Here is a 25,695-nt window from a genome sequence, read left to right as displayed (position 1 = left end):
CGATGGCAGAAGCCGCAAGGATTCTCCGATGGGCGGAAAATCACATAATAGCACTGTCGGCAGTGTTCATTCCGGGAGTGGACAACTGGGAAGCAGACTTCCTCAGCAGACACGACCTACACCCGGGAGAGTGGGGACTTCATCCAGAAGTCTTCCTACTGTTGGTAAACCGTTGGGAAAGGCCACAGGTGGACATGATGGCGTCCCGCCTCAACAAAAAGCTAAAGAGATATTGCGCCAGGTCAAGGGACCCTCAGGCGATAGCTGTGGATGCGCTAGTGACACCGTGGGTGTACCAGTCGGTTTGTGTTCCCTCCTCTGCCCCTCATACCAAAGGTACTGAGAATAATAAGAAGGCGAGGAGTAAGAACGATACTCGTGGTTCCGGATTGGCCAAGAAGAGCTTGGTACCCGGAACTTCAAGAAATGTTATCAGAGGACCCATGGCCTCTACCGCTCAGACAGGATCTGCTACAGCAGGGGCCCTGTCTGTTCCAAGACTTACCGCGGCTGCGTTTGACGGCATGGCGGTTGAATTCCGGATCCTAAAGGAAAAGGGCATTCCGGAGGAAGTCATTCCTACTTTGATAAAAGCCAGGAAAGAAGTAACCGCAAACCATTATCACCGCATTTGGCGAAAATATGTTGCGTGGTGTGAGGCCAGGAAGGCCCCCACAGAGGAATTTCAGCTGGGTCGTTTTCTGCACTTCCTACAGTCAGGAGTGACTGTATGGGCCTAAAATTGGGTTCCATTAAGGTCCAGATTTCGGCTCTGTCGATTTTCTTCCAGAAAGAACTGGCTTCACTGCCTGAAGTTCAGACTTTTGTAAAGGGAGTGCTTCATATTCAGCCCCTTTTGTGTCTCCTGTGGCACCTTGGGATCTCAATGTGGTGTTGAGTTTCCTAAAATCACATTGGTTTGAACCACTTAAAACCGTGGATCTCAAATATCTCACGTGGAAAGTGATCATGTTATTGGCCTTGGCTTCGGCCAGGCGTGTGTCAGAATTGGCGGCTTTGTCGTGTAAAAGCCCTTATCTGATTTTCCATATGGATAGGGCAGAATTGAGGACTCGTCCCCAGTTTCTCCCTAAGGTGGTATCAGCTTTTCACTTGAACCAACCTATTGTAGTGCCTGCGGCTACTAAGGACTTGGAGGATTCCAAGTTACTGGACGTAGTCAGGGCCTTGAAAATTTATGTTTCCAGGACGGCTGGAGTCAGGAAAACTGACTCGCTTTTTATCCTGTATGCACCCAACAAAATAGGTGCTCCTGCTTCTAAGCAGACTGTTGCTCGCTGGATTTGTAGCACAATTCAGCTGGCGCATTCTGCGGCTGGTTTGCCGCATCCTAAATCAGTGAAAGCCCATTCCACGAGGAAGGTGGGCTCATCTTGGGCGGCTGCCCGAGGGGTCTCGGCTTTACAACTTTGCCGAGCTGCTACTTGGTCAGGGGCAAACACGTTTGCTAAATTCTACAAATTTGATACCCTGGCTGAGGAGGACCTTGAGTTCTCTCATTCGGTGCTGCAGAGTCATCCGCACTCTCCCGCCCGTTTGGGAGCTCTGGTATAATCCCCATGGTCCTTACGGAGTCCCCAGCATCCACTAGGACGTTAGAGAAAATAAGAATTTACTCATCGATAATTCTATTTCTCGTAGTCCGTAGTGGATGCTGGGCGCCCATCCCAAGTGCGGATTGTCTGCAATACTTGTATATAGTTATTGCCTAACTAAAGTGTTATTGTTGAGCCATCTGTTGAGAGGCTCAGTTGTTATTCATACTGTTAACTGGGTAAAATATCACGAGTTATACGGTGTGATTGGTGTGGCTGGTATGAGTCTTACCCGGGATTCAAAATCCTTCCTTATTGTGTCAGCTCTTCCGGGCACAGTATCCTAACTGAGGTCTGGAGGAGGGGCATAGAGGGAGGAGCCAGTGCACACCAGGTAGTACCAAATCTTTCTTTTAGTGTGCCCAGTCTCCTGCGGAGCCGTCTATTCCCCATGGTCCTTACGGAGTCCCCAGCATCCACTACGGACTACGAGAAATAGAATTATCGGTGAGTAAATTCTTATTTTTCTGGTGCCCCCTATGGATTCAAAGAAAAGGAAGGGTAAGACAAGGTAAGACATAAATCCTATTTTTACTGAGTGTGGAAATTGAATAGTACGTCCGAGTCTACCACCCTTTTCCTTACGTGGTATATTAACAAGGGCAATTGAATCTGGCCTTAAATCTTCCAAGTGCAGGTTGAATGGTATTTACCCTGATCGACATGCAGATTTGTCATCCTGGCACCAGTTACATGACTATACAGGCATGCTGTGATGCGTTGTCATGAAGATGACCCTGTGACAGATATCCTCTCTATATTCCCTGGGGATACGGTCAGAAATCCCGACACTACTCTGAATGCTGGCGCCGGGATCCTGACATTCATCTTTATCCCAGCGCCGGGATCCTGACCGCTGGGATCCCGAACAAGGATTTAATGGGCCGGAGAGGTAAACTGCAGGGAAGGGGGGGGTTAGGTTTAGGCTGCGTAGGGAGGGGGACTTATGATTAGGCTCTCCCGTGGATGGTTAGGCTACGGGGAGAGGGGGTTAGGGTAGGCACCACCTGGGAGGGTTAGGCTGTGGGGAGGGGGGGCGGGGTAGGTTCAGGCTGCGGGTAAGTAGGGCTTGGGGGGTAGTGGATTAAGGCTTGGTGTCAGGATCCTGAGCTTCGGGATGCCACTGTCGGTATTTTGACTGCTGGCATCCCAAGTGCCGGGATCCTGATACCATCCCCTCCCCTGTGGGTTGTCCTGCACTAGGTTGTATACATCATTCAAAGAGAGAGACCATATTAAAAGAAAATGAGACACTGTTATTTGGGAAGCGTATTTTTAACTAAGTTACTAAATAGTTCTGTCTTTTGATAGCACAAATGAGGAGGATCAGAGCAAGAAGAAAGTCCCAGAAAATAAACTCCAAAAGCAACCTGTTAGAAAGGATGAGGAGTTCACAAAAGAGGAGGATGAAAAGCAGAGAAGAGAGGCCAACAAAAAAGAAGATGAAACTAAAAAGAAAATTGCAGGCAAAGTTGATTCTCCTTCTGACTCTGAAGATGAGGAACAGAAAGACGGAAAGGTAAGACTGTCAAACCAGTTGTATCAAAGCTTGGAGATAGATAGATAGGAGCTAAACTGGTCGGTACTTTATCTGTCACTTTACAGGCTGTGTTTGAAAAATTACATTTAGGAGCTGATTGGTTGGTACTTTATCTCTCTCCCAAACGTTGATCATATGCCCCACAGTGAAGTGCTAATCTTCTGTATTTGTTTATAGATACAGTTTCTCTTACGTCCTAGTGGATACTGGGGAACTGGTCTTTAGTACCGTGGGGTATAGATAGGGTCCACTGGAGCCTGGCACTTTAAAACCTTTAGTGTGTGTGTATGTGTGTGCTGGCTCCTCCCTCTATGCCCCTCCTACCAGACTCAGTTTAGAAAAATGTGCCCAAGGAGCCGGGTGCATGCCTCTGGAGTTCCAGAGAGTTTCCTTAAGTTTTATTTTAGTTTTTTTTTTTTTCCAGGTAGCTGATTGGCAAACAGTCTGCCTGCTTTGTGGAACTTAGAGGGGGGACAGAACCAACCTCCTGAGGGTTAATGGTTTGTAATCCCTGCTGACAGGACACTGAGCTCCTGAGGTGCTGTTTCACACACCACACTGTGTGTGCACACACCAGCAGCAAGCCGCCACCCTCTAACAGATGCCGAAGAGATGCAGGTGCTGTGAGTGTTATCACCGGGGTCCCGGTTAGCGAGTCCCCGGTGCAGTTGGTGACATGTCGCGTGGTGGTCACGGGCCATGAGCTGCGGTGCCCGCCATGGACCACACTGGCTTAGAGGAGTGTGTAACTCCACAGGGTGCTCAGCATCTGACATGATATGTTATTTTACTATGTTTAACATGTATATAGCCAGTATAATTTATAGGAACCGTGCGCCATTACGGTGGCGGGCTTCCCGAAGAGCGGGACTAGAGGCGGGAAAGGCACCATTTCCTGCTGCTGCTGATCACAAGACTGCATGCAAGCTGCTCCCAGCGTCTTCAGTTCCTGGGGATGATATTGGATACGGTGTTTCAGAAGGTGTTTCTCCCTATGGATAAGGCTTTATCTCTCCAAGCTATGGTGCGCTTAGTGCTCAGACCCCGCATGGTCTCAATACATCTTTGCATATGCTTGCTGGGCAAGACGGTGGCCGCATACGAGGCAGTCCAATACGGCAGGTTTCATGCCCAACCTTTTCAGCTGGATTTGCTGGACAAGTGGTCAAGGTCTCACCTGCACATGCATCAGACGATGACCCTGTCTCCGAAAGCACGGATTTCTCTTGTGGTGGCTACAATTACCTAACCTGGTAGAAGGCCGGAGTTTTAGTACCCAGTTGTGGATTGTACTGACAACGGATGCCAGCCTCCGGGGGTTGGGGGGCTGCGACTCAAGGGACTCAGTTCCAGGGACGGTGGTCGAGTCAGGAATCTGCACTACCGATCAGTATCCTGGAACTCAGGTCGATATACAATGCCCTTCTTCAAGCTTCCTACCTTCTCCAGGATCAAGCCATCCAAGTTCAGTCGGTCAACGCCACGGTGGTGGCGTACATAAACCGACAGGGAGGAGCAAGAAGCAGAGCAGCAATGCGAGAGGTGTCAAAGATACTCCTGTGGGCGGGGGCAAACGCAAAGGTCATCTCAGCCGTATTCATTCCAGGGGTGGATAACTGGGAAGCGGACTTCCTCAGCAGGCACGACCTCCATCCAGGGGAATGGGGCCTTCATCTTCAGATGTTTCACCAATTGGTTCACAGGTGGGGGCGTCTGCAGATAGACCTGATGGCTTCTCATCTCATCAAGAAGCTATGCCGTTACTGTTCCAGAACGAGGGCTCCATAGGCTGTGGCAGTGGACGCGCTGACGGCCTTATGGACAGTTTGTTTACCTGTTCCCTCCAATCCCGTTCATTCCAAAAGTTCTAAAACTCAAAAGGGAAGGCGTTCAGGCAGTTCTAATTGCCCCGGATTGGCCTCGACGGGCCTGGTACACAGACCTCCTGACCATGTTCCTGGAGGAACCCTGGCCTCTGCCGCTTCTAAAGGATCTTCTTAAGCAAGGACCATTCGTCTATCCAGACTTACAGCGGCTACATTTGGCGGCTTGAAAGTTGAGAGGGAGATTCTAGCCAGAAAGGGTCTCCCTTCCAAGATTACTTCCACTATGGTACAGGCCCAGAAGGTGGTTACATCGAAACACTACCACCGTATCTGGAAAAAATATAATTATTGGTTTCTGGGAAGTAAAGTTTCTCCCGTGGAATTTCGAATTGGTCGTTTTCTGCTATTCCTGCAAGCAGGTGTGGATATGGGACTACGGCTGGGCTCCATCAAAGTACAGATTTCGTTTTTATTTTCTTCCAGAAGCAACTTGCGTTGTTGCCGGAGGTGCAGACTTTCTTGAAAGGAGTTCTTCGTATGCAGCCACCCTTCGTCCCTCCCACGGCTCCCAGGGAATCTAAATGTGGTTATGTCCTTTCTTCAATTGGACTGGTTTGAACCTTTACAGAAGGTGGCATTTAAATTTCTCACTTGGAAGACCGTCATGTTGCTGGCGTTGTCGTCTGCAAGAAGGGTTTCTGAATTTGGGGCCATATCCCGTAAGAGCCCGTACTTGATTTTTCATGAGGATAGGGCTGAGCTTTGGACCCGACCTCAGTTTTTGCCTAACGTGTTGTCAGCCTTTCACGTGAATCAGCCGATTGTGGTTCCGGTACTGGCTGATGTTTCTGTGGGCCCAGAGTACTTGGATGTGGTGAGGGCTCTGAGGATTTATGTCAATAGGAAGGCTCGTCTTCGGAAATCTGACTCGCTGTTTGTTCTTTATGATGCCACCAAAATTGGTAGGCCGGCTTCTAAGCAATCTATTGCTTGTTGGCTCAGGCTAAATATTCAACAGGCCTATACTTCCACGGCTCTGCCTTTTGCCGACGTCTATTCAGGCCCACTCGACAAGGTCAGTGGGTTCTTCCTGGGCAGCTGCCCGGGGTGTTTTGGCTTTACAGTTGTGCCGAGCAGCTACTTGGTCTGGTTCGAACACGTTTGTGAAGTTCTACAGGTTAGACCCCTTTGCCAAGGCGGTTTTACAGGGGTCTCTGCACTCTCCCACCCGTTTTGGGAGCTTTGGGACTTCACCACGGTACTAAAGTACAGTTCCGCAGTATCCACTATGACGTAAGAGAAAATAGGAATTTAATACCTACCGGTTATTCCTTTTCTCGTAGTCCGTAGTGGATACTGGGCACCCGCCTCAGTGCTTCGTATCCTGTTTACTGGTTGTAAGTGTTGGTTGAGCCGCAGTTGCGGCCCCTTTGCTATGTTGGATTAGCTTTACTGTCCTTGTTATGCTAGTTGTCGCTATGCTGTTCGGTTAGTGCTCCTGTTTCGTTGGGTTTTGTGCTGGCTTGTTGCCTCACCGCTATTGTATATGTTTTCTCTAACGTCCTAGTGGATGCTGGGGACTCCGTAAGGACCATGGGGAATAGACGGGCTCCGCAGGAGACTGGGCACTCTAAAGAAAGATTTAGTACTACCTGGTGTGCACTGGCTCCTCCCTCTATGCCCCTCCTCCAGACCTCAGTTAGAATCTGTGCCCGGCCAGAGCTGGGTTCTTTTAGTGAGCTCTCCTGAGCTTGCTAATAAGAAAGTATTTCTCTATCGTCCTTGTGGATGCTGGGGTTCCTGAAAGGACCATGGGGAATAGCGGCTCCGCAGGAGACAGGGCACAAAAAGTAAAGCTTTCCGATCAGGTGGTGTGCACTGGCTCCTCCCCCTATGACCCTCCTCCAGACTCCAGTTAGATTTTTGTGCCCGGCCGAGAAGGGTGCAATCTAGGTGGCTCTCCTAAAGAGCTGCTTAGAGAAAGTTTAGCTTAGGTTTTTTATTTTACAGTGAGTCCTGCTGGCAACAGGATCACTGCAACGAGGGACTTAGGGGAGAAGGAGTGAACTCACCTGCGTGCAGGATGGATTGGCTTCTTGGCTACTGGACATCAGCTCCAGAGGGACGATCACAGGTACAGCCTGGATGGTCACCGGAGCCGCGCCGCCGGCCCCCTTGCAGATGCTGAAGTAAGAAGAGGTCCAGAATCGGCGGCTGAAGACTCCTGCAGTCTTCTAAAGGTAGCGCACAGCACTGCAGCTGTGCGCCATTTTCCTCTCAGCACACTTCACACGGCAGTCACTGAGGGTGCAGGGCGCTGGGAGGGGGGCGCCCTGGGAGGCAAATGAAAACCTTTTTTGGCGAAAAATACCTCACATATAGCCCCCAGAGGCTATATGGAGATATTTAACCCCTGCCAAGATTCACTAAATAGCGGGAGACGAGCCCGCCGAAAAAGGGGCGGGGCCTATCTCCTCAGCACACAGCGCCATTTTCTCTCACAGAAAGCCTGGAGAGAAGGCTCCCAGGCTCTCCCCTGCACTGCACTACAGAAACAGGGTTAAAACAGAGAGGGGGGGCACTGATTTTGGCGATATTGAGATATATATAAAGATGCTATAAGGGAAAACACTTATGTAAGGTTGTCCCTATATAATTATAGCGTTTTGGTGTGTGCTGGCAAACTCTCCCTCTGTCTCCCCAAAGGGCTAGTGTGGGTCCTGTCCTCTGTCAGAGCATTCCCGGTGTGTGTGCTGTGTGTCGGTACGTGTGTGTCGACATGTATGAGGACGATGTTGGTGAGGAGGCGGAGAAATTGCCTGTAATGGTGATGTCACTCTCTAGGGAGTCGACACCGGAATGGATGGCTTATTTAGGGAATTACGTGAGAATGTCAACACGCTGCAAGGTCGGTTGACGACGTGAGACGGCCGACAAACTATTAGTACCGGTCCAGGCGTCTCAGAAACACCGTCAGGGGCGTTAAAAACGCCCATTTACCTCAGTCGGTCGACACAGACACAGACACGGACACTGAATCCAGTGTCGACGGTGAATAAACAAACGTATTTCTCATTAGGGCCACACGTTAAGGGCAATGAAGGAGGTGTTGCATATTTCTGATACTACAAGTACCACAAAAAAGGGTATTATGTGGGAGTGAAAAAACTACCTGTAGTTTTTCCTGAATCAGATAAAATAAAATGAAGTGTGTGATGATGCGTGGGGTTACCCCGATAGCAAATATTGGCGTTATACCCTTTCCCGCCAGAAATTAGGGCGCGTTGGGAAACACCCCTTAGGGTGATAAGGCGCTCACACGCTTATCAAGTGGCGTTACCGTCTCCAGATACGGCCGCCCTCAAGGAGCCAGCTGATAGGAAGCTGAAAAGATATCCTAAAAAGTATATACACACATACGGTGGTTATACTGCGACCAGCGATCGCCATCAGCCTGGAGATGCAGTGCTGGGTTGGCTTGGTCGGATTCCCTGACTGAAAATATTTTATTCATATAGAGCATTTAATAGGATGCATTCTATATATATGTACGTGAGATGCACAGAGGGATATTTGCTCTCTGGCATCAAGATAAGTACGTTGTCCATATCACCCAGAAGATGTCATGGACACGACAGTGGTCAGGTGATACAGATCCCATACGGCACATGGAAGTATTGCCGTATAAAGGGAAGGAGTTAGTTGGGGTCGGTCCATCGGACCTGGGGACCACGGCAACAGCTGGGAAATCCAACCTTTTTACCCCAAGTTACATCTCAGCTGAAAAAGACACCGTCTTTTCAGCCTCAATCCTTCCTTTCCCATGAGGGCATGCAGGCAAAAGGCCAGTCATATCTGCCCAGACATAGAGGTAAGGGAAGTAGACTGCAGCAGGCAGCCCCTTCCCAGGAAAAGAAGCCCTCCACCGCGTCTGCCAAGTCCTCAGCATGACGCTGGGGCCATGCAAGCGGACTCAAGGTGGGGGGGTAGTCTCAAGAGTCTCAGCGCGCAGTGGGATCACTCGCAGGTTGACCCCTAGATAGTACAAGTATTATCCCAGGGGTACAGATTGGAGAGTCGAGACATCTTCTCCTCGCAGGTTTCTGAAGTCTGCTTTACCAACGGCTCCCTCCGACAGGGAGGCAGCATTGGAAACAATTCACAAGCTGTATATCCAGCAGGTGATAATCAAAGTACCCCTCCTACAACAAGGAAAAGGGTATTATTTTTCCACACTATATTGTGGTACTGACGCCAGACGGCTTGGTGAGACATAGTCTAAACTGAAATCTTTGAACACTTACATAAAAGGTTCAAATCGAGATGGAGTCACTCAGAGCAGTGATAGCGAACCGGAAAAAAGGGGACTATATGGTGTCCCTGGACATCAAGGATTACCTCCATGTCCAAATTTGCCCTTCTCAACAAGGGTACCTCTGGTTCGTGGTACAGAACTGTCAATATCAGTTTCAGACGATGCCGTTTGAATTATCCACGGCACCCCGGGCCTTTTACCAAGGTAATGGCCGAAAAGATGTTTCTTCAAAGAAAAAAGGCATCTAAATTATCCCTTACTTGGACGATATCCTGAAAAGGGCAAGTTCCAGAGAACAGTTGGAGGTCGGAAGAGCACTATCTAAAGTAGTTCTACGACAGCACGACTGGATTCTAAATATTCCAAGAATCGCAGCTGTTTTCCGACGATACGTCTGCTGTTCCTAGGAATGATTCTGGGCATAGTCCAGAAAAAGGTGTTCCTCCGGGAGGAAAAAGCCAAGGAGTTATTCGACCTAGTCAGAAACCTCCTAAAACCAGGCCAAGTATCAGTGCATCAATGCACAGGAGTCCTGGGAAAAATGGTGGCTTCTTACGAAGCGATTCCATTCGGCAGATCTCAGGGGATTTGCTGGACGAATGGTCCGGATCGCATTTTCAGATGCATCAGCGGATAATCCTGTCTCCAAGGACAAGGGTGTCTCTTCTGTGGGGGCTGCAGAGTGCTCATCTTTTAGAGGGCAGCACACTCAGCATTCAGGACTGTGTTCTGGGGACCACGGATACCAGCCTGAGAGGCTGGGGAGTAGTCACACAGGGAAAAAATTTCCAAGGAAGTGTGGTCAAGTCTGGAGACTTCTCTCCACATGAATATACTGGAGCTAAGGGCAATTTACAATGCTCTGAGCCTAGGAAGACTCCTGCTTCAAAGTCAACCGGTGCTGATCCAGTAGGACATCATCATGGCGGTCGCCCACGTTATCAGACGGGGCGACACAAGAAGCAGGAGGGCAATGACAGCAAGGATTCTTCGCTGGGCGGAAAATCATGTGATAACACTGTCAGCAGTGTTCATTCCGGGAGTGGGCAACTGGGAAGATTTCCTCAGCATAAATGAATTCCACCCGGAAAAGTGGAAACTTAATCTGGAAGTTTCCACATGATTGTAAACCGTTGGGAAAGACCAAAGGTGGTTATGATGGCGTCCCACCTGAAGCGCCAGGTCAAGAGACACTCAGGCAATAGCTGGGACGCTCTGGTAACACCGTCGGTGTACCAGTCGGTGTATGTGTTCCATCCTCTGCTTTTCATACCCAATGTATTGAAAATGATAGGAAGGAGAAGAGTAAGAACTATACTCGTGGCTCCGGTTTGGCCAAGAAGGACTTGGTTCCCGGAACTTAAAGAGATACTAAGAAGGGTCTTGATTCGGCAAGAACCGTGTCTGTTCCGGGACTTACCGCAGCTGCGTTGACGCCAAGGCGGGTGAACGCCGGATCCTAAGGGAAAGAGGCATTCCGGAAGAGGTCATCCCTACCCTGGTCAGAGCCAGGAAGGAGGTGACCGCACAACATTATCACCACTTAGGTGAAAATATGTGCCAGGGTGTGAGTCCAGGAAGGCTCCACGGAAGAATTTCAACTAGGTTAATTTCTACATTTCCTGCAAACAGGAGTGTCTATGGGTCTCAAATTGGGTCCATTAAGGTTCAAATTTCGGCCTGTTGATTTTCTTCCAGAAAGAAATTGGCTTCAGTTCCTGAAGTCCAGAAGTTGTTAAGGGAGTACTGCATATACAGCCCCTTTGATGTCTCCAGTGGCACTGGGCGATCTCAACGTAGTTTTGGGATTCCTAAAAAATCACATTGGTTTAAACAACTCAAATCTGTGGATTTGATATATCTCACATGGAAAATGACCATGCTGTTGGTCCTGGCCTCGGCCAGGCGAGTGTCAGAATTGGCGGCTTTATCTCACAAAGCCATATCTGATTGTCCATTCGGACAGAGCAAAGCTGCGGACTCGTCCCCAGTTTCTCCTTAAGGTGGTGTCAGCGTTTCACCTGAACCAGCTTATTGTGGTACCTGCGGCTACTAGGGACTTGGAGGACTCCAAGTTGCTGGATGTTATCAGGGCCCTGAAAATATAGTTTCCAGGTTGGCTGGAGTCAGGAAATCTGACTTGCTGTTTATCCTGTATGCACCCAACAATGCTGGGTGTTTCTGCTTCTAAGCAGTCGATTGCTCGTGGGATTGGTAGCACAATTCAACTTGCACATTCTGTGGCAGGCCTGCCACAGTCTAAATCTGTTAAGGCCCATTCCACAAGGAAGGTGGGCTCATCTTGGGCGGCTGCCCGAGGGGTCTCGACATTACAACTTTGCCGAGCAGCTACGTGGTCGGGGGAGAACACGTTTGTAAAATTCTACAAATTTGATACCCTGGCAAAAGAGGACCTGGAGTTCTCTCATTCGGTGCTGCAGAGTCATCCGCACTCTCCCGCCCGTTTGGGAGCTTTGGTATAATCCCCATGGTCCTTTCAGGAACCCCAGCATCCACAAGGACGATAGAGAAAATAAGAATTTACTTACCGATAATTCTATTTCTCGGAGTCCGTAGTGGATGCTGGGCGCCCATCCCAAGTGCGGATTATCTGCAATACTTGTACATAGTTATTGCTAACTAAATCGGGTTATTGTTGTTGTGAGCCATCTTTTCAGAGGCTCCGCTGTTATCATACTGTTAACTGGGTTCAGATCACAGGTTGTACAGTGTGATTGGTGTGGCTGGTATGAGTCTTACCCGGGATTCAAAATTCCTCCCTTATTGTGTACGCTCGTCCGGGCACAGTACCTAACTGGAGTCTGGAGGAGGGTCATAGGGGGAGGAGCCAGTGCACACCACCTGATCGGAAAGCTTTACTTTTTGTGCCCTGTCTCCTGCGGAGTCGCTATTCCCCATGGTCCTTTCAGGAACCCCAGCATCCACTACGGACTCCGAGAAATAGAATTATCGGTAAGTAAATTCTTATTTTTAGTTAGGTTTTTTTATTTTCAGAGAGCTTCTGCTGGCAACAGACTCTCTGCTACGTGGGACTGAGGGGAGAGAAGCAAACCTACTAAATGCGGCTAGGTTGCGCTTCTTAGGCTACTGGACACCATTAGCTCCAGAGGGTTCGAACACAGGATCTTAACCTTGGTTGTCCGTTCCCGGAGCCGCGCCGCCGTCCCCCTCGCAGAGCCAGAAGTCAGAAGCCGGCAGAAGCAAGAAGACATCGAAATCGGCGGCAGAAGACTCCTGTCTTCACATGAAGTAGCGCACAGCACTGCAGCTGTGCGCCATTGCGCCCACACTACCCACACACTCCGGTCACTGTAGGGCGCAGGGGGGGGGGCGCCCTGGGCAGCAATTAGTATACCTCTTGGCAAAAAGACACATATATACAGCTGGGTACTGTATATATGTACGAGCCCCCGCCATTTTATTACACAGACCCGGGACAGAAAGCCCGCCGCTGAGGGGGCGGGGCCTTCTTCCACAGCACTAACCAGCGCCATTTTCTCTTCACAGCTCCGCTGAGAGGAAGCTCCCCAGGCTCTCCCCTGCAGTATCAAGGTAGAAAAAGGGGTAAAAAGAGAGGGGGGGCACATAAATTTAGGCGCAAATTATCATAAACAGCAGCTACTGGGTAAACACTAAATTACTGTGTAATCCAGGGGTGGGCAATTATTTCAGGTGAGGGGCCACTTGACATTTCCTGTCAGTATCCGAGGGCCACATACAAAATAGCAGCTTCCCCCACTTGCCAAAAATATAGGGACATGGCTTCATGTGGAAGGGGCGTGGGCCAAAAAATAATAGATTCATATTATGCTGCACAATAGTCTCCATTATTCAAATTGCGCCACACAGCGCCACCTACACACATTACACCAGGTAGAGCCCCTTTTACACACATTACGGCAGGTAGAGCCCCCTTTTACACACTAAAATTTTATTTCGGATAATTATTGTGCAGCAAGCAAATTATCCAGTGTCTTATGGCCCCTGGGGAAAGGTGTGACACGGTGACAGAACACGGGGGTTGTGACACAGTGACAGAACACGGGGAGGGGGGTGTGTGACAGAACACGGGGTGTGTGACACAGTGACAGAATACGGTGGGGGTGACACGGTGACAGAACACGGGGGATGTGACATAGTGACAGAACACGGGGGGGGGTGACACAGTGACAGAACACGGGGGGGTGACACAGTGACAGAACACGGGGGGGTGACACAGTGACAGAACACTGGAGGGGTGGTGACAGTGACAGAACATGGGGTGTGTGACACAGTGACAGAACACGGGGGTGTGACACAGTGACAGAGCACGGGGGGGGGGGGGGGGGTGACACAGTGACAGAACACGGGGGGGTGACACAGTGACAGAACACGGTGGGGGTGACACGGTGACAGAACACGGGGGGTGTGACATAGTTACAGAACACGGGGGTGACAGTGACAGAACACGGGGGTGTGACAGTGACAGAACACGGGGGTGTGTGACATAGTGACAGAACACGGGGGGGTGACAGTGACAGAACACGGGGGGGGGGGGGGGGGTGACACTGTGACAGAACACGGGAGGGGTTGGTACAGCGAGAGCTAAAGATCTCTCCCCCAAACCTAAAAACAGTCTGACGCCACTGCCCGCACACACAAATATGCGCACACTATCACACACTCGCGCGCACACACACACACTTTTTCTCTCACTCACTCACTTTTCCCATTAACTTACTGATCTGGCTGGCAATGGCAGGAAGGATGGATCTGTAGCAGACAGTCTGGCTCTTGTCCCGTGTAGCTCCGCCCCCTGAGGGCCCATGTAACCCCGCCCCCTCATCGGCACGTAGCTCCGCCCCTTTTCGGCTGAACACAGCCGTGTCACTGGGGACTCTGGAGGCGGGAGGCTGCTACAACGCAGGCGCCGTGGTGCAGCAGCAGCAGCAGGGGAGAGAGGCGCCGCTGGCAGCTTGGAGGTACTTCAGTGCAGAGCAATGACAAGCAGCTCAGCCGCCACTTGTCATTGCTCGCTGGTGGGAGGCAGTGGGCCGGGCAGAATCGGTTTGCGGGCCGCATCCGGCCCGCGGGCCGTATTTTGCCCACCCCTAATTTAACACCTTCCACATATCCATCCAATCAGGTGTCGGCGGCGACACCACATTCACTTGCACTTGTTCTGCCTCCACGTAACCGTCCTCGTCAAACATGTCGACACAAACGTACCGACACACCGCACACACACAGGGAATGCTCTAATTGAGGACAGGACCCCACAAGGCCTTTGGGGAGACAGAGAGAGAGTATGCCAGCACACACCCCAGCCGCTATATAACCCAGGGATTACACTAGGGGTGGGCAAAATGCGGCCCGCAAACCGATTCTGCCCGGCCCACTGCCTCCCACCAGCGAGCAATGACAAGTGGCCCGACCGGCTGAGCTGCTTGTCATTGCTCTGCTCTGAAGTACCTCCAAGCTGCAAGCGGCGCCTCTCTCCCCTGCTGCTGCTGCTCTGCTGCTGCTGCTGCACGGCGCCTGCGTTGTAGCAGCCTCCAGAGTCCCCAGTGACACGGCTGTGGTCAGCCGAAAAGTGGGCGGAGCTACGTGCCGATGAGGGGGCGGGGTTACATGGGACCTCAGGGGGCGGAGCTACACGGGACAAGAGCCAGACTGTCTGCTACAGATCCATCCTTCCTGCCATTGCCAGCCAGATCAGTAAGTTAATGGGAAAAGTGAGTGAGAGAAAGAAAGTGTGTGTGTGTGCGCGCGAGTGTGTGTGTGTGTGTGTGTGTGTGCGCGCGCGCGAGTGTGTGTGATAGTGTGCGCATATTTGTGTGTGCGGGCAGTGGCGTCAGACTGTTTTTAGGTTTGGGGGAGAGATCTTTAGCTCTCGCAGTACCAACCCCTCCCGTGTTCTGTCACCATGCCACCCCCGAGTTCTGTCACGTGTCACCCCCCCGGTGTTCTGTCACCGTGTCACCCCCCCCCCGTGTTCTGTCACTATGTCACACACCCCCGTGTTCTGTCACTATGTCACACACCCCCGTGTTCTGTAACTATGTCACACCCCCCATGTTCTGTCACCGTGTCACCCCCACCGTGTTCTGTCACTGTGTCACCCCCCCCGTGTTCTGTCACTGTGTCACCCCCCCCGTGTTCTGTCACTGTGTCACCCCCCCCGTGTTCTGTCACTGTGTCACCCCCCCCGTGTTCTGTCACTGTGTCACCCCCCCCGTGTTCTGTCACTGTGTCACCCCCCCCCCCGTGTTCTGTCACTGTGTCACACCCCCGTGTTCTGTCACTGTGTCACACCCCCGTGTTCTGTCACTGTGTCACACACCCCATGTTCTGTCACTGTGTCACACACCCCATGTTCTGTCACTGTCACCACCCCTCCCAGTGTTCTGTCACTGTGTCGTCCCCTCCCCCCGTGTTCTGTCACTGTGTCACACACCCCATGTTCTGTCACTGTCACACACCCTCCCAGTGTTCTGTCACTGTGTCACCCCCCCGTGTTTCTGTCACTGTCACCCCCCCGGTGTTCTGTCACTGTCACATCCCCCGTGTTCTGTCACTATGTCACATCCCCCCCGTGTTCTGTCACCGTGTCACCCCCACCGTATTCTGTCACTGTCACACACCCCGTGTTCTGTCACACCCCCCCCTCCCCGTGTTCTGTCACTGTGTCACACACCCCCGTGTTCTGTCACCGTGTCACACCTTTCCCCAGGGGCCATAAGACACTGGATAATTTGCTTGCTGCACAATAATTATCCGAAATAAAATGTTAGTGTGTAAAAGGGGGCTCTACCTGCCGTAATGTGTGTAAAAGGGGCTCTACCTGGTGTAATGTGTGTAGGTGGCGCTGTGTGGCGCAATTTGAATAATGGAGACTATTGTGCAGCATAATATGAATCTATTATTTCTCTAACGTCCTAGTGGATGCTGGGAACTCCGTAAGGACCATGGGGAATAGCGGGCTCCGAAGGAGGCTGGGCACTCTAGAAAGATCTTAGACTACCTGGTGTGCACTGGCTACTCCCTCTATGACCCTCCTCCAAGCCTCAGTTAGATTTCGTGCCCGGCCGAGGTTGGATGCACACTAGGGGCTCTCCTGAGCTCTTAGAAAGTTATAGTCTTAGAATTTGTTATTTCAAGTAAGACCTGCTGGCAACAGGGCTCACTGCTGCGAGGGACTAAGGGGAGAAGAAGCGAACTCGCCTGCTTGCAGCCGGATTGGGCTTCTTAGGCTACTGGACACCATTAGCTCCAGAGGGATCGACCGCAGGCCCAGCCTTGATGTTCGGTCCCGGAGCCGCGCCGCCGTCCCCCTTACAGAGCCAGAAGCAAGAAGATGGTCCGGAAATCGGCGGCATGAAGACTCTGTCTTCACCAAGGTAGCGCACAGCACTGCAGCTGTGCGCCATTGCTCCTCTCACACACTTCACACTCCGGTCACTGAGGGTTGCAGGGCGCTGGGGGGGGCGCCCTGAGGCAGCAATAAAAACACCTTGGCTGGCTAAAATACCTCAATATATGGCCCCAGGGGCTATATATGAGGTAAATACCCCTGCCAGAATTCCATAAAAAACGGGAGAATAGGCCGCGAAAAAGGGGCGGAGCCTATCTCCTCAGCACACTGGCGCCATTTTTCCCTCACAGCTCGGCTGGAGGGAAGCTCCCTGGCTCTTCCCTGCACAGTAAGAGGGAAAAGAGAGGGGGGGCATTAAAATTGGCACTGTATACAGTATATTATATAAAAGCTATTAGGGACATAACTCAGTTAGTCCCTGTATATATATATAGCGCTCTGGTGTGTGCTGGCATACTCTTACTCTGTCCCCCCAAAGGGCTTTTTGTGGGTCCTGTCCTCGTTTAGAGCATTCCCTGTGTGTCTGCGGTGTGTCGGTACGGCTGTGTCGACATGTTGAATGAGGAGGCTTATATGGTGACAGAACAGGGGCCGATATATGTGATGTCGCCCCCTGTGGGGCTGACACCAGAGTGGATGGATAGGTGAAAGGTATTAACCGACAGTGTCAACTCCTTACATAAAAGGGTGGATGACGTAACAGCTGTGGGACAGCCGGCTTCGCAGCCCGCGCCTGCCCAGGCGTCTCAAAGGCCATCAGGGGCTCAAAAACGCCCGCTCTCTCAGATGGCAGACACAGATGTCGACACGGAGTCTGACTCCAGTGTCGACAAGGTGGAGACATATACACAATCCACTAGGAACATCCGTGACGTGATCCCGGCAATAAAAAATGTGTTATACATTTCTGACTTTAACCCAAGCACCTCTAAAAATGGGTTTTAGGTTTGGGGAGAAAAAACAGGCAGTGTTTTGTTCCCCCATCAGATGAATAAATGAAGTGTGTGAAAGCGTGGGTTCCCCCGTTAAGAAACTGGTAATTTATAAAAAGTTACTGATGGCGTACCCTTTCCCGCCAGGTGGATAAGTTACGCTGGGAGATATCCCCTAGGGTGGATAAGGCGCTCACACGTTTGTCAAAAAAGGTGGCACTGCCGTCTTAGGATACGGCCACTTTAATAGGTACCTGTTGATAAAAAACAGGAGGCTATCCTGAAGTCTGTATTTACACACTCAGGTACTAGACTGAGACCTGCAGATAGTGCTGCTGCAGCGTGGTCGGTGACCCTGTCAAACAGGGATACTAGTTGGCAAACATAAAAACATATTAAAGACGTCGTCTTATATATGGGGGATGCACAGAGGGATATTTTGCCGGCTGGCATCCAAAATAAATGTAATGTCCATTCTGTCAGGAGGGTATTAGAGACCTGTCACTGGACAGGTGATGCTGACTTAAAAAGCGCATAGAGAGCCTTATAAGGGTGAGGAATTATTTGGGGATGGTCTCTGCGACCTCGTATCCACAGCAACTGCTGGGAAGAAATAATTTTACCTCAAGTTTCCTCACAGACAAAGGTACAGTCCTTTCGGCTTCAGAAAAGCAAGCGGGTCAAATGGCGCTTCCTTTCTGTACAGAGACAAGGGTAGAGGGAAAAAAGCTGCACCAGTCAGCCTGTTCCCAGAATCAAGATTCTTCCCCCGTCTCCTGTGAGGCCACACCATGACGCGGGTGCTCCACAGGTGTAGCCAGGTACGGTGGGGGGCCGTCTCAAACATTTCAGCAATTAGTGGGCTCGCTCACAGGTGGATCCCTGTTTCTTTCAAGTAGTATTTCAGGGGTACAAGCTGGAATTCGAGATGTCTCCCCCCAGCCGTTTCCTAAAATATGCCTTGCTGACAACTCCCTCAGGCAGGGAGGCTGTGCTAGAGGCAATTAATAAGCGGTATTCCCAGCAGGTAATACTCAAGGTGCCCCTACTTCAACAAGGATGGGGTTACTATTCCACACGGGTTGGGGTACCGAAACCGCATGGTTCGGTGTGACCCATTTTATATTTAAAATCCTTGAACACAAAAATTCAAGTTCAAGATGGAATCGCTCAGGCGGTTATTCCAAGCCTGGACGAGGGGGATTACATGGTATCCTGGGACATCAAGGATGCTTACCTGCATGTCCCCATTTACCATCCTCGCCAGGAGTACCTCAGATTTGTGGTACAGGATTACCATTACCAAGTCCAGACACTGCCGTTTGGACTGTACACGGCACCGAGGGTGTTTTATCAAGGTAATGGCCGAAATGTTGATACTCCTTCAAAAAAAGGGAGTTGTAATTATCCCGTACTTGGACAATCTCGTTATAAGGGCGAAGTCCAAGGAGCAGTTGGTAGTCGGGGTAGCACTATTTTGGAAAGTGCTACAACAGCATGGTTGGATTCTAAACAGTCCAAAGTCACAGCTGGTTCCTATGACACGTCTACTGTTCCTGGGGATGGTTCTGGACATAAACCAGAAATAGTGTTTCTCCCTGAGGAGAAAGCCAAGGAGTTGTCATCTCTAGTCAGAGACCTCCTGAAGCCAAAATAGGTAGCGGTGCATCATTGCACGCGAGTCCTGGGAAAAATGGTAGCTTCCTACGAAGCAATCCCATTAGGCAGGTTCCATACAAGAACTTTTCAGAGGGACCTGTTGGACAAGTGGTCCGGATCGCATCTTCCGATGCATAGGCTGATAACCCTGTCTCCAAGGACCAGGGTATCTCTACTGTGGTGGCTGCAGAGTGCCCATCTTCAAGAGGGCCGCAGGTTCGGCATACAGGACTAGGTCCTAGTGACCATGGATTCCAGCCTTTGAGGCTGGGAGGCAGTCACACAGGGAAGAAATTTCCAGGGACTTTGGTCAAGTCAGGTTATTTCCCTACACATAAATATTCTGGACCTGAGGGCCATTTACAATGCCCTGAGGCCGGCAAGGCCTCTGCTTCAAAACCAGCCGGTACTGATCCAATCAGACAACATCACGGCAGTCGCCCATGTAAACCAACAGGGCGGCACAAGAAGCAGGATGGCGATGGCAGAAGCCACAAGGATTCTCCGATAGGCGGAAAATCATGTGTTAGCACTGTCAGCAGTGTTCATTCCCGGAGTGGACAACTGGGAAGCAGTTCTTCTCAACAGACACGACCTCCACCCGGGAGAATGGGGACTTCCTCCAGAAGTCTTCCAATAGGATTGTACACCATTGGGAAAGGCCACAGGTGGACATGATGGCGTCCCGCCTCAACAAAAAGCTATAAAAGATATTGCACCGGGTCAAGGGACCCTCAGGCGATAGCTATGGACGCTCTGGTAACACCGTGGGTGTACCAGTCGGTTTATGTGTTCTCCCCTCTGCCTCTCATACCAAAGGTACTGAGAATAATAAGAAGGCGAGGAGTAAGAACGATACTCGTGGATGGCCAAGAAGAGCTTGGTACCCAGACCTTCAAGAATTTATATCAGAGGACCCATGGCCTCTGCCACTCAGACAGGACCTGCGGCAGCAGGGGCCCTGTCTGTTCCAAGACTTACCGCAGCTGCGTTTGTCGGCAGGGCGGTTGAACGCCGGATCCTGAAGGAAAAGGGCATTCCGGAGGAAGTCATTCCTACGCTTACTAAAGCCAGGAAAGAGGTTACAGCAACTCATTATCACCGCATATGGCGAAAATATGTTGCATGGTGTGAGGCCGAAAGGGCCCCAACAGAGGAATTTCAACTAGGTCGATTTCTGCATTTCCTGCAAGCAGGAGTGACTATGGGCCTTAAATTGGGTTCCATTAAGGTACAGATCTCGGCTCTGTCGATTTTCTTTCAAAAAGAACTAGCTTCAGTACCTGAAGTTCAGACATTTATAAAAGGAGTGCTGCAGAGTCAGCCCCCGTTTGTGCCTCCTGTGGCACCTTGGGATCTCAACGTGGTGTTGAGTTTCTTAAAATCACATTGGTTTGAACCACTAAAAACCGTGGATCTGAAATATCTCACGTGGAAGGTGGTTATGTTATTGGCCTTGGCTTCTGCCAGGCGAGTATCAAAGTTGGCGGCTTTGTCTTGTAAAAGCCCTTATTTGATTTTCCATATGGATAGGGCAGAATTGAGGACTCGTCCCCAGTTTCTCCCAAAGGTGGTGTCAGCGTTTCACCTGAACCAGCCTATTGTGGTGCCTAGGCTACTAGGGACTTGGAGGACTCCAAGTTGCTAGACGTTGTCAGGGCACTGAAAATATATGTTTCCAGAACGGCTAGAGTCAGAAAATCTGACTCGCTGTTTATCCTATATGCACCTAACAAGCTGGGTGCTCCTGCTTCTAAGCAGACTATTGCTCGTTGGATTTGTAGTACAATTCAGCTTGCACATACTGTGGCAGGTCTGCCACAGCCAAAATCTGTCAATGCCCATTCCACAAGGAAGGTGGGCTCATCTTGGGCGGCTGCCCGAGAGGTCTCGGCTTTACAACTTTGCCGAGCAGCTACTTGGTCAGGGGCAAACACGTTTGCAAAAATTCTACAAATTTGATACCCTGGCTGAGGAGGACCTGGAGTTCTCTCATTCAGTGCTGCAGAGTCATCCGCACTCTCCCGCCCGTTTGGGAGCTTTGGTATAATCCCCATGGTCCTTACGGAGTTCCCAGCATCCACTAGGACGTTAGAGAAAATAAGAATTTACTTACCGGTAATTCTATTTCTCGTAGTCCGTAGTGGATGCTGGGCGCCCATCCCAAGTGCGGTTTATCTGCAATACTTGTACATAGTTATGGTTAACTAAATCGGGTTATTGTTGAGCCATCTGTTGAGAGGCTCTATTGTTTCATACTGTTAACTGTGTTTCATATCACGAGTTGTACGGTGTGATTGGTGTGGCTGGTATGAGTCTTACCCGGGATTCAAAATCCTTCCTTATTGTGTACGCTCGTCCGGGCACAGTACCTAACTGAGGCTTGGAGGAGGGTCATAGTGGGAGGAGCCAGTGCACACCAGGTAGTCTAAGATCTTTCTAGAGTGCCCAGCCTCCTTCGGAGCCCGCTATTCCCCATGGTCCTTACGGAGTTCCCAGCATCCACTACGGACTACGAGAAATAGAATTACCGGTGAGTAAATTCTTATTTTTTTGGCCCACACCCCTTCCACATGAAGCCATGTCCCTATATTTTTGGCAAGTGGGGGGAGCTGCTATTTTGTATGTGGCCCTCGGATACTGACAGGAAATGTCAAGTGGCCCCTCAGCTGAAATAATTGCCCACCCCTGTGTTAAATGATAACGTAAGCTCCTTGCATAAAAGGTTGGATAATCAGTCAGGGTCTCAACCCGTGTCTGATTCTACAGCTCAGAGGCCGTCAGGGTCTCAAAAGCGCCCACTATCCCAGTTGGTTGACACAGATGTCGACACGGATTCTGACTCCAGTGTCGATGACGATGAGGCAAAGTTGCAGCCTAAAAAGACTAAAGCCATCCGATACATGATTATAGCAATGAAGGATGTATTGCACATATCGGAGGAAAACCCTGTCCCTGACAAGAGGGTTTATATGTTTGGGGAGAAAAAGCAAGAAGTGACTTTTCCCCCTTCACGTGAATTAAATGAGTTATGTGAAAAAGCGTGGGATTCCCCTGATAGGAAAGTGCTGATTTCCAAAAGATTACTTATGGCGTATCCTTTCCCGCCAACGGATAGGTTATGCTGGGAATCCTCCCCTAGGGTAGACAAAGCGTTGACGCGCTTATCTAAGAAGGTGGCCCTGCCGTCACAGGATACGGCCGCCCTAAAGGATCCTGCGGATAGGAAGCAGGAAGGTATCCTGAAGTCTGTTTATACACATTCTGGTACTCTTCTGAGGCCAGCAATTGCTGCGGCCTGGATGTGTAGTGCTATAGCAGCATGGACGGATACTCTGTCTGAGGAGTTAGATACCCTGGACAGGGAGACTATTTTACTGACCCTAGGACATATCAAAGACGCTGTCCTATATATGCGGGATGCCCAGAGGGACATTTGCCTGCTGGGCTCTAGAATAAACGCAATGTCGATTTCTGCCAGAAGGGTCTTATGGACTCTGCAATGGACAGGTGATGCCGACTCTAAAAAGCATATGGAGGTGTTGCCTTATAAGGGTGAGGAATTGTTTGGGGACGGTCTCTCGGACCTAGTTTCCACGGCTACGGCTGGGAAGTCAAATTTCTTGCCATATATTCCCTCACAGCCAAAGAAAGCACCGTATTACCAAATGCAGTCCTTTCGTTCACAGAAAAGCAAGAAAGTCAGAGGTGCGTCATTTCTTGCCAGAGGCAGGGGTAGAGGAAAAAAGCTGCACCATGCAGCTAGTTCCCAGGAACAAAAGTCCTCCCCGGCTTCCACTAAATCCACCGCATGACGCTGGGGCTCCACTGGCGGAGCCAGGAGCGGTGGGGGCGCGTCTCCGAAATTTCAGCCACCAGTGGGTTCGCTCACGGGTGGATCCTTGAGCTATACAAATTGTGTCTCAAGGATGCAAGCTGGAATTCGAGGTGACGCCCCCTCACCGTTACCTAAAATCGGCCTTGCCAGCTTCCCCCAGGGAAAGGGAGGTAGTGTTGGCAGCAATTCACAACCTATATCTCCAGCAGGTGGTAGTGAAGGTTCCCCTCCTTCAACAGGGAGGGGGTTACTATTCCACCATGTTTGTGGTACCGAAACCGGATGGTTCGGTCAGACCCATTTTGAATTTAAAATCCCTGAATATTTATCTGAAGAAATTCAAGTTCAAGATGGAATCGCTCAGGGCGGTCATTGCAAGCCTGGAGGAAGGGGATTTTATGGTGTCTCTGGACATCAAGGATGCGTACTTACATGTCCCCATTTATCCACCTCATCAGGAGTACCTCAGGTTTGTGGTACAGGACTGTCATTACCAATTCCAGACGTTGCCGTTTGGCCTGTCCACGGCACCGAGAATATTTACCAAGGTGATGGCGGAAATGATGGTGCTCCTTCGGAAGCAAGGGGTTACAATTATCCCATACTTGGACGATCTCCTCATAAAGGTGAGGTCCAGGGAGTGGTTGCTGATCAGCGTAGCACTCTCTCAGGAAGTGTTGCTACAGCATGGCTGTATTCTGAATATTCCAAAGTCGCAGCTGATTCCTACGACGCGTCTGCCCTTCCTGGGCATGATTCTGGACACAAACCAGAAAAAGGTGTTTCTCCCGGAGGAGAAGGCTCAGGAGCTCGTGACTCTGGTCAGAGGCCTCCTAAAACCAAAACAGGTATCGGTGCATCACTGCACGCGAGTCCTGGGAAAGATGGTGGCGTCATACGAAGCCATTCCCTTCCGCAGGTTCCATGCGAGGATCTTTCAGTGGGATCTGTTGGACAAGTGGTCCGGATCGCATCTTCAGATGCATCGGCTGATCACCCTGTCCCCCAGGGCCAGGGTGTCTCTTCTGTGGTGGCTGCAAAGTGCTCACCTCCTCAAGGGCCGCAGGTTCGGCATACAGGACTGGGTCCTGGTGACCACGGATGCAAGCCTCCGAGGATGGGGGGCAGTCACTCAAGGAAGAAACTTCCAGGGGCTGTGGTCAAGTCAGGAGACTTGTCTGCACATCAATATCCTGGAACTAAGGGCCGTATACAACGCCCTGAGTCAAGCGGAGCCTCTGCTTCGAAATCAACCAGTGCTGATTCAGTCAGACAACATCACTGCAGTGGCCCATGTAAACCGCCAGGGCGGCACAAGAAGCAGGGTGGCAATGGCAGAAGCCACCAGGATTCTTCGTTGGGCGGAGAATCACGTACTAGCACTGTCAGCAGTGTTCATTCCGGGAGTGGACAACTGGGAAGCAGACTTCCTCAGCAGGCACGACCTCCACCCGGGAGAGTGGGGACTTCATCAAGAAGTCTTCACGCAGATTGCAAGTCGGTGGGAACTGCCACAGGTGGACATGATGGCGTCCCGTCTCAACAAAAAGCTAAAAAGGTATTGCGCCAGGTCAAGGGACCCTCAGGCGATAGCTGTGGACGCACTAGTAACACCGTGGATGTTCCAGTCGGTCTATGTGTTTCCTCCTCTTCCTCTCATACCAAAGGTGATGAGAATTGTAAGAAAAAGAGGAGTGAGAACAATACTCATTGTTCCGGATTGGCCAAGAAGGACTTGTTATCCGGAATTGCAAGAAATGCTCACAGAGGACCCATGGCCTCTGCCTCTCAGACAGGACCTGTTACAATAAGGGCCCTGTCTGTTCCAAGACTTACCGCGGCTGCGTTTAACGGCATGGCGGTTGAACGCCGGATCCTAGCGGAAAAAGGCATTCCGGATGAAGTTATTCCTACGCTGATAAAGGCTAGGAAGGACGTGACAGCAAAGCATTATCACCGTATATGGCGAAAATATGTTGCTTGGTGTGAGGCCAGGAAGGCCCCTACAGAGGAATTCCAGCTGGGTCGATTCCTGCACTTCCTACAGTCAGGAGTGACTATGGGCCTAAAATTAGGGTCCATAAAGGTCCAGATTTCAGCCCTATCCATTTTCTTCCAAAAAGAACTGGCTTCACTGCCTGAGGTTCAGACGTTTGTTAAGGGAGTGCTGCATATTCAGCCCCCTTTTGTGCCACCAGTGGCATTTTGGGATCTTAACGTGGTGTTGAGTTTCCTGAAATCCCACTGGTGTGAGCCACTTAAGACCGTGGAGCTAAAGTATCTCACGTGGAAAGTGGTCATGCTGTTGGCCTTAGCTTCAGCTAGGCGTGTGTCAGAATTGGCGGCTTTGTCATGTAAAAGCCCCTATCTGGTTTTCCATATGGATAGGGGAGAATTGCGGACTCGTCCGCAATTTCTGCCAAAGGTGGTGTCATCCTTTCATTTGAACCAACCTATTGTGGTGCCTGCGGCTACTTGTGACTTGGAGGATTCCAAGTTGCTTGACGTAGTCCGGGCTTTGAAGATTTATGTGACCAGAACGGCTGGAGTCAGGAAGACTGACTCGCTGTTTGTCCTGTATGCATCCAACAAGC

General features: G+C 50.6%; 1 protein-coding gene across 4 annotated transcripts in view; it reads left to right on the top strand.

The window, feature by feature from the left end:
- PSIP1 (PC4 and SRSF1 interacting protein 1) overlaps positions 1-25,695 on the top strand; it is a 369,617-nt gene that overhangs the window by 248,731 nt on the left and 95,191 nt on the right. For all 4 annotated transcript variants that reach the window (XM_063914078.1, XM_063914077.1, XM_063914076.1 and 1 more), the window contains exon 10: positions 2,928-3,135. In XM_063914078.1, coding sequence (XP_063770148.1) covers positions 2,928-3,135 — 208 coding nt within the window. The remainder of the gene's footprint in view (positions 1-2,927; positions 3,136-25,695) is intronic.

Source organism: Pseudophryne corroboree, chromosome 1, assembly GCF_028390025.1.
Source record: "Pseudophryne corroboree isolate aPseCor3 chromosome 1, aPseCor3.hap2, whole genome shotgun sequence".
NCBI classification, from domain to species: Eukaryota; Metazoa; Chordata; class Amphibia; order Anura; family Myobatrachidae; genus Pseudophryne; species Pseudophryne corroboree.
The sequence above is the reverse complement of the archived record's forward strand: the minus strand, read 5'-3'. Positions and strand labels throughout refer to the sequence as shown.